The sequence below is a fragment of the Arvicola amphibius genome, chromosome 11 (genome assembly GCF_903992535.2).
Source record: "Arvicola amphibius chromosome 11, mArvAmp1.2, whole genome shotgun sequence".
NCBI classification, from domain to species: Eukaryota; Metazoa; Chordata; class Mammalia; order Rodentia; family Cricetidae; genus Arvicola; species Arvicola amphibius.
Window position 1 is genome coordinate 113,186,598 of NC_052057.2, and position 8,548 is coordinate 113,195,145.

General features: G+C 46.3%; 1 protein-coding gene across 6 annotated transcripts; it reads left to right on the plus strand.

The window, feature by feature from the left end:
* Nucleotides 1–3,177: 3,177 nt before the first annotated feature.
* On the plus strand, nt 3,178–8,177 carry Chchd7 (coiled-coil-helix-coiled-coil-helix domain containing 7). Of its 6 annotated transcripts, none has more exons than XM_038347461.1 (5): nt 3,178–3,290; nt 3,707–3,859; nt 5,550–5,625; nt 7,060–7,158; nt 8,040–8,177. In XM_038347461.1, the coding sequence occupies exons 3-5, from the start codon at nt 5,572–5,574 to the stop codon at nt 8,142–8,144; spliced, it is 258 nt and encodes an 85-aa protein (XP_038203389.1). In that variant the 5' UTR covers nt 3,178–3,290; nt 3,707–3,859; nt 5,550–5,571; the 3' UTR covers nt 8,145–8,177. The 6 variants fall into 6 exon arrangements, with proteins under 6 accessions (XP_038203389.1, XP_038203391.1, XP_038203386.1 ...); XM_038347463.1 differs by having other exon boundaries at nt 3,707–3,819; XM_038347458.2 differs by having other exon boundaries at nt 3,216–3,457.
* The last annotated feature ends 371 nt before the right edge of the window (nt 8,178–8,548 follow it).

Consider the following 8,548-nt stretch of genomic DNA (forward strand, 5'->3'; position numbering starts at 1 on the left):
TTTCATACAGTATGGCAAAAGAGAACATTGCCTAAGAAGCCTAGAAATTCAGTTCTAACTCTGATCCATTTCTACAAACTGTAAAAAACAAAGCAACACAGAGATGTATTTCCCAAACTCCACACGCCTGTGGAAACCGAATGTCAGTTGTCTGCAGTCCAGATCAGTCTGCATCTCAAGTACCAGTACAGTTAACAATGCACACACCTGACCTTTCGAAAATACTGTGGCCATCGAAGGCATAAGAGCCGACAGGAGCTAAAGATCAGTAAACATTGCCTGTTAAACACAAATCACTTCTGCTGAAAAGATGCAAATTGATAGGTTTCAGGATTTTCAAGCATTTTTCACTTCCAAAGGGTAAAGTTACAACATATGCATAGGGTGGACTTGAAAAATGGACGTATATGTAAAGTTTTCCATGGTCTTCACGAGAGCCACTCCCGCCTCCCCAGAAATGCCTACTGCTTACAGTGTTCAAGAATCTTCACCACTTTGCCTGTAATTTCCAACCAGAAGTCCTCAATGTACCTGAAGCCAAACTGAATATTAGGTATTTTACAAAATGGCTGTAAACCCCCATTATGGGCATCCATGGCTCTTTGATCTCACTGCACAGAATTCATAACTGTTCAATAATGCTATACCATTACACCACACACCTTCAAGTATTTCCATTTTTCCACAATTCCTTCCAAAATCAGCTTCCAGAGAAAAGCAATGTAACATGAAAAGTTTCTGGGAGGGCTCGTTACATAAAAGAACAGCGTGGATGAAAACTAAGCCACACACATATCCATCTTCTGCCGGGCTTGTTTATCCCTCCTTTCCCTCCATCACTCCTAAACGTGGGTGCACTTAGTAATGGAAAGAGAAGGCTCTTCCATCAGCACCCACTTCCAGCACCTCTGCCTTTGGTCTTCAGACAGTAAGTCTGCGTAGGTGATGCAAACCCTAAGAAAAGAGAGGCTGTCCCTTTAAAATGCCCTGCTCTGTCCCAGATCCCACGTGGAACCAACATCAGCAGCACTTTCCCACTACCATCAATGTGATGCAAGAGGCACCATCCTTTTATATACATAAAACCAGAAACCCTCAGTCCAACATTCCTTAGTGAGGGCGAACAGGTGAAGCAAACGTGTCAGGAAGGGAGAAGCCAAACAACTCCCCACCCCTCCCCAGAAGGTTCGCCAGTCTCGCCCTCCAGTCTCTCTGGGCAACAGTACCTTTCCACCCCTCCTCTGGAGAGCCCAGTTTAAAGAAAGGAGGGAGCCACTAACAAAACCTGAGGCATAAATGCGACGAAAATGCAATCTAAAGCCGCAAAGGTTTATTCTTCCAATCACACACATTAACTCTATTAAGAAAATGGCATCACTTTCTTTCCTACCAAAAAAAGCAAGCCCCGCAAAGATCATTAAAAGGGAGTTATAAAATAGCAAATATCGTGTTTATCTTATCTCAGATCAGTCCACATTACCAATAAGTTTAGCAGTTTCTGCACTACCACCTCCCCCTCCCTCCCCCTGCTTCTCTTGCATTGGATTTTCACGTTTTCTCATTGTCGGTGGAGTTATAAAAGGCTTTTGCCCTTCGAAAGTTTTAAAAAATAAATAAATATTAACTCCTTGGTCCCTGCAAAGTCAAAATGGACTTCAGGGGAAAGGCGGTTCACACTTTTACCTTTAGCGAGAAAGGGGGGAGCATCCCGGATTTTTAGGGATTTTTTGCGATTTTTTAACAATTTTTATTTGGTTATATGCCTGAGTTCTCCCTCCATTTTGGTTGTTTATGATACTGACAACAAGCTGTCCCTGCTCCGTCCCGATCTCCTGCTTTCATTTAGCACCCCCTCCCCCTACGCCCCCGCCGCCACCCTGCTGGGTCCGGCGCCCCGCGGACCCCGCACCCCGACTCGGCTATCCCACCTGGGCAGAGGGCAAAAACAAATGCATTTCTCCAGAAAAGAAAAACCTCTTCGGAAAAGGGGGCAAAGTTACCCCAAGTCACTCCCAGTGCCCCCCAAATATTGCCGACCGCGGGTCTCCGCCAGGCCCTTTGGGAAGCAACCTTCCCCCGGGATGTTTTGGTGGAAAATGCGGAGAGTTTCCTCTCAAAACCGAATTTATATTAATTTTTCCCTTATTTTTCGGGTCTCTAATGTCTTCCGCTCTCGCTGCTGCCGCTGCCGCTGTCACAATATTCACAGCACCAGAGAGGAGGAGGAGGAGGAGGAAAACTTTTCAAACTTTCCAGACCCTGAATAAAAGGGTTTTTTTTTCCCACCGACCTCACCTTCGGGTCCCCAGACGCGTCGCCCCCTGCCCTGTCAGCAGCGACCTCGGGAGTCCTCGCAGCCCCGCCGCACGATTTTATTTGATTTTTTATTATTATTTTTCTCTCTGGGGTCCTGAGCAGGGGCTGGGAGTAGCACAAACTTTTCCTCCTCCTGCCGCCGCCGCGGCTCCTCTGCCCCCTCGGCTAGTCCCATAATTTAAATAACCCTGATATTCCTCCCGCTAAACGCCTCCCCGCCGTCCCGGACCCCGGGAGAACTCACCGCGGGGCTTTAACATCCTCCCTCCGGCCCGTCCGCCGCCTTTACACCGCCCGCGGAATTTCTAATAATTTTTTTCTCATATTTCGGGCTGGACGCGGCGGGCCTGGAAATTGTTTCCTTACGCCTCTTTCCAGCAGCCATTGTAGTGTATGCGCTGCCCCTGCAGCTCAACTTGCAGCTGCCGCCGCCGCTGCCGCCGCCGCCGCCGCCGCCGCCGCCGACGTCGCGCCCACTGCCGCCTCCCCCCGCCCGCTCGGCCGCCGCCCCCGCCCCGCGCCCGCCCGCCGGCCCGCCCTGGCCCCCGCCCGCCGCGGGGCCCGCCCCCCGCCCGCTCCGCCCCAGGTCCGGCCAATCCGTGAGGCCGCCGCCGGGTTCCGGCAGATCCATTGGTTGGCGGGGCTGCCCGTCAGGCCGAAGTGTTAAGAGCGAGGCTGTAGGGCGGGGGGCGCGGTGGGGCGGGGCGAGGGCGGGGTCTCACAGCGCCCCACCCACTCCTCCTGCCTGGACCCTCCTCCCACCGCCCGGGGGCGGAGCGAACAGGGCCCGCCCCCACCGCGCAGAGTCCCGCGTGCCTGTCAATCTGGCAGCGGCGCGCCCGGATTGGACAGGCCGAAACGGGGGGCGCGGGGGCAGCACGTTGGGGTGCGCGCTACTTAAGGTCCTGCTGCGTGAGCCACTGACGTGTTTGGAGCTGGAGCCGGCTCGGGTGCTGGCGGAGTTGCGACCGGTGGTGAGTGGTCTCCGGCCCCTCCCTCCCTCCACCGCAGGCCCCGGAACACGCTAGCCGAGGAGCCCGACTCTAGTTCGCGGCGCCACATCGTCTGCGGCGTGCCCCGCTGTCGCTGCTCGCGCTACGCGATCCGTCCGGCTGAGGCAGCGGAAGGTGACCCCATGCAGGTCTGGACACCCCGGATAGTGTCACTCTCTGCCCTGCCCTCCCCGGGTCCCCGCGCTCTGCTGCTCCCCCCCACTCCCCAGCCCCCGTGTCGTGTTCACCTGTGCCCGGTGTCCACGGTCGGACACTGCGGAGCAGCACCCCGGAAGGCGATGCGGTCCGGGAGTCGCATGCATTGGGCTCTCCTCCGATTTCCCAGTTCTCGGGGTGGTGTGTACTTTGACTTTGTGTCCCTGATTCTCTGTACCCAGGTTTACAGCGTGGTGTGTTTCTGCTTCCGGATTTAGCTCTCAGACCTGACTCTGAGCAACCTAGGGGCCTGGACGTGTTCAGGAACGCGCCCTTCCCCCACCACGGATCAAAGGTACGAGGAGAGTGGAAATCGGGCATCAGGAACTCTTTTGGTAAGCAGTTTGCCCCTTAGAGTAGATTTTAGAGTTATTCCTCACGTGTGCTGTAGGTTTGCAACTTCCCTCAAACCTTTGATTTTTTTTTTCTTTCTTTCTGAATATCCATCCACTTAGAAGTAGTAGAACTTTGTAACAGTTGTTCACTCCTGAATCTTCAAAGAGTAAGCAGATAAGGCCTCTTCAGCAGGGCACTCCATCTCGCCCTTCAGCAGCACTCTTCCAAGTAAATTGACATTTCCTCTTCCTGAACAGTTCACACAGGGATTCATGTGAAGGAGGAGGCATTCGGAAATCCATGTTTAAAGTGACTTGTGTTTAGAATCCAGAATAAAAGACAATGAAATGGGAATAGCTCGAAGCAGCAAATTTGATGCCTGTGTTGTGTAGGTATTTTTAAAGATTTTTCTGGCCGATGATACTGACATAGAACAGAATCCCTTCGTGGTTATGACAGAGCTTGAGTTCTGTTTGTGTCTGATTGTTGCTGAGATTATTATATGCCTGGTGTATGAAGAATCAAGCAGAGTTCTGTGAAGGCATGACGCGATAGATATGAAAGAGAAGGTGGTAAATTTTCTTAGTCCTGTTATTTCTCTTAGGAAGAGGCAGTCGTGTAAAATTCTGCCCTCCGAGGAGCAAAAGCTTCTAGATAGAGTTGGACTCTGTACTGAGTTTCTGTCAAGATGCTTCTATTGGCTGGATATTTTCAATGAAGGTCATGAAATAAAATAATTATTTGGTAATTGTTGAAAGTTAAAGAACTGAAGAATAATCAGAACCATCCTTTCTATCCCACGGAAGGGTTGGACTCCATTAGCCTAGACATCCGGCTGTTTCTCAGTATAGAAGGAACTGGATAGGGTGACCATTGACTGAGAATACATTTACTGGCGTTCAGGGGCTTGAATTACTTTTTCTGAAGATATATTATTTCTTTGAACATTTTTGTGACATTTCATACAAAAATTCTGACTTCTCTGAAAATGCCCATGCATGTTTTTTTTTTTTTTTTTTTTTTAATGCAGTGGCGTTGTGAACATCATACTGTCTTGTTCCTCTGGAATCTACTTTGATTTTTAGGTAGAAAAATGATTAAACTAGGGCAGGATTTGGGCATGTACGCCAGATCAGCGCCTTATGCTTGGGGCAGGGATTTTTTTCAAAGATGGTGGGCTACGTATTAATGCCATATCAATGTACTGAAACAAATAAAGATCACGGTGAGGCAGCTGAGGCTGCTGCTCTCTCTGAAGAGAGTTGCCACCAGTTCCCCTTGAGCTGGAGTCTGAGGAGCAGTTGTCCTGCACCATGACTGATAGAGAGCCTTACTTCTTGAGGTGTGGTCCTCTCCTTGGGATAGCCAACTGGCTCGGGGAAGTGTGCTGTCTTTCATCAGTCAAGACTTCTTGCAGAACTGTATATCTAAGACTCCAGTTGGAAAATTACTGAGCCACAGTAGCATTCCCTGACTTCCTCCAGCCCAGGGGAGTGGCATTTAAGTAGAGGTAGTGCTGGTAGAAAACTCTTGATTGGAATGCTTACCGAGCAGTAACTTGGCTTTTCGAGATACACACTGTGCTCTATTGTTTACTAGAGCACCTTCTGCTTAGAGAGTTAAGTTTTCCATGCTTGTGAGGCCGATGACATTTTCTGGTCATTTCCTTCTGACCTGTTTTTCTCCCAGGTGTCTGCAGTGAGAAGACAAGATGCCCCAGGTCACACGGCGCCTGAGGGACCCTGACATAAACCCTTGCTTGTCGGTAGGGTGGTTTGTTTTTCATTGTCGTGAGTGTTAACTTGGGAAAACCGCTCTTAATTTTGTTGGCATTTGTTTCCGACAGTTATTGAATAAAGTATTATTCTATGAAAAAGATATTCCTGGCCAGTGTATTTTATTTCACTCTGACATTTAAAAATGACCAAAATCTAGCTAACAAAGACTCTTTTCTTCAGTTTTGCTTAGTTGTGAAGTAAGCCGTGTTTGGTTGTCGCTGTAAAGCTTGGCCAGCATATATAATGCCAAGGAAAATCTTGAAATCTAAACGTGGTACAATACAGCAAACTCTTAAAAACAATGGTTTTAATCACAACAGTTATTTAATCTGTCTTTGAGACAACCTGGCTGAGTCATAGGGTGACTGTACAATTAGCTTATTTTAAAGCTTAATGGTTCTCACAAAGGTATCTTAAAAACAACATTGTGTTGAAATAATAACCTTTTGTTCACATTAATTGGGTATAACTTGTAACACTCTGTTGTGTCCTTGCCACTCCTGAGAAATACAATATAAACATCATCATATTGTTGCCATGTGGAGCACTAACACACCACCCTGTATGGACTTTTCAAACATACCTACTATACAGTATATATCCATTGGTCTGTATATTCTGTTTCCAACAACTTTATTAAGTATGCAAATATCGTTTAGATAAGTTATATTTCTTAGAATGGTGAAACAGATTGCCTGCCTATTGGAAACTATTTTGATAACTTCTCATAGCCATGCCTATTTTTTTTTTTGAAGCTCGTTGTCCAAACCGCTTCTAGTTCAGACAGCTTAAGTTTAACTACCAGTACTACCTACTTCATTTCAAACGCATGGCTCTGTGCTGCTAACTTTCTTTTTGAAGTCACATTAATGATAACTATTAAAACTGCATATGTAATAGTACGCTTGCGTAATGGCGTGAACGATAGCCAAAAATGCATCTAGATAAATGCTGTTAATTTAGGTTGTTTTGATGTAGACCACTTACTCGTGTAATTTACTTGGAATCTCAAAACGAACGTTAAGATCAAACATGAAGTCAGAATGAGAATTGGGGAAAGCCAGGAGCGTGCGAGCTGGGAGACAGGTTTCTCCCGCTTGCTGTGGAGCAATGCCCGGCATGGTAGATCTTGCTTCCGGTTCTGGGACAAATGACCACAGTCAGTGCTTTGGCTCAGACTCGTGTGATCAGATACTTAGAAAACTGGCCCGGACTGGAAAAAAGATGTCTTTTTAAGTTGAGTGACTTCTGGAATAGTTGGCTATATTATTTGGGTTTTATAAGTCTACCCACTAAAATATGAACAAAAATAAACCATTTCCCATCTGCTCAGAGGGGAAGCAATTTCAGAAGCCTTTGTGTTGGGGTCTTTTTTAGATCACATTCCACATTTTAAATGACGGCTCTCTTACATATTTAAGGAATCTGATGCTTCTACCAGATGTATGGATGAAAATAACTATGACAGGGAAAGATGTTCAAATTACTTCTTGAAGTACAAAAACTGCCGGCGATTCTGGGTAAGCCCACTTTGGCACGCTTCTGGTTAAAACTCTGCTCTTGGCTCTTGACTGAAGCTGATATCAATCAATAACCCACATTCTTTCCAATAATGGCTGGAGGGAAATTTAACCTCCAACCTTACCTCCCGTGTAGTATTTCAACCCTATGGGGTCCTTGAGAGATTGTTTCATTCTAGTGTAAGGGTTAATGCTTCAGTTTCAATATAAATAAGTCTTACTAGGGAAGTACCTGTAATCATAAAATAACCTTGTTATAAATTTGTGTTTCCCGAAGAAGAGGAGAAAGTATAGTTTACCTTGATGTCATACATCCCCTTAGACTTTCATTTCTGTCTCCTTTCCCACAGCAATTATAGTGTTAAAATGTGATTAATACATTGATAATTCATTAGTTTCCTTGAGTACTATAGCCAGCTCCTTCCTTTTCTTTTTCTGATAATTAGTCTCACTTAGTCATGCCTAACTCTTGTAGGTGAACTGTATACACTCTTGTATATGTACTTCATGTCATATTCCTACCCCACTCCTGCTGATATTGTTTTCTGTGGGGATAATCACTTCAGTGTAAGTAAATGTTAGTAGATTGAAACATCTGGAGTTCCAGAAGTAGGTTTTGGAGTTTTAAAACTTTGGTTTCACCCAGCACTTGGGAAGCAGAGGCAGGCGGATCTCTGTGAGTTCAAGGCCAGGCTGGCCTATAGAGCTAGTTCCAGGACAAGTTCTAAAGCTACACAGAGAAATCCTGTCTTGGGGGTGGAGGGAGGGAAACCCTTAGGTTTTAAAATTTTCTTTTTGAAGAAACAGTGGAAAATTACTGGCAAGTTATTGCCATTTAATACATGACTGATTTTGATGTTTTCTTTTATGCCTCTGTACAGAATTCTGTCATGATCCAAAGAAGACAAAATGGAGTTGAACCATCTATGCCTACAGCAGCAGAAAGAGATGAAATTTTGCGAGCAATGCAAAAGATGCCCTATTGACTGTCTGCATTAAAACTGTTTCTATAACTTGAAGGAGATGACTTTTTTTTTTTAAATCAATGATTGCTGAAATCTTAAGACGATACTGGTTTCATCTCAGGCAATTTTGAGTTGTACAAGGTGAGGCAGAAGTTCAGTTAGCCTATCTCTTTAGTGTTTGCTTTCAGTGCTGTGACAAGAATATGTTATTTCTGTGCTGCCCCTCATGGAAGGCCAGCAGTGTTAGGAAGGGCTGTGGGAACTGAGCCATCTTTGGCCCAGAAAGAGACTTAACATGAGAACAGAGTCCTGGGGCTCTTACATAGTTAGACTTTCTCAGGAAGGGGACGATGCAAACATCACTATGGTGGCCGGAAAGGGGACCGAGATGAGTTGAAGAATATCCTGTGTTTAGAACGAGTAGA

What these genes read in the sequence shown, in the direction of transcription:
- Chchd7 (XM_038347461.1), top strand. Translation starts at nt 5,572, where the DNA reads ATGCCCCAGGTCACACGGCGCCTGAGGGACCCTGACATAAACCCTTGC. An exon ending in ACATAAACCCTTGCTTGTCG is followed by an intron (nt 5,626 to 7,059) that starts GTAGGGTGGTTT and finishes TACATATTTAAG; the next exon opens with GAATCTGATGCTTCTACCAG. An exon ending in AAAACTGCCGGCGATTCTGG is followed by an intron (nt 7,159 to 8,039) that starts GTAAGCCCACTT and finishes GCCTCTGTACAG; the next exon opens with AATTCTGTCATGATCCAAAG.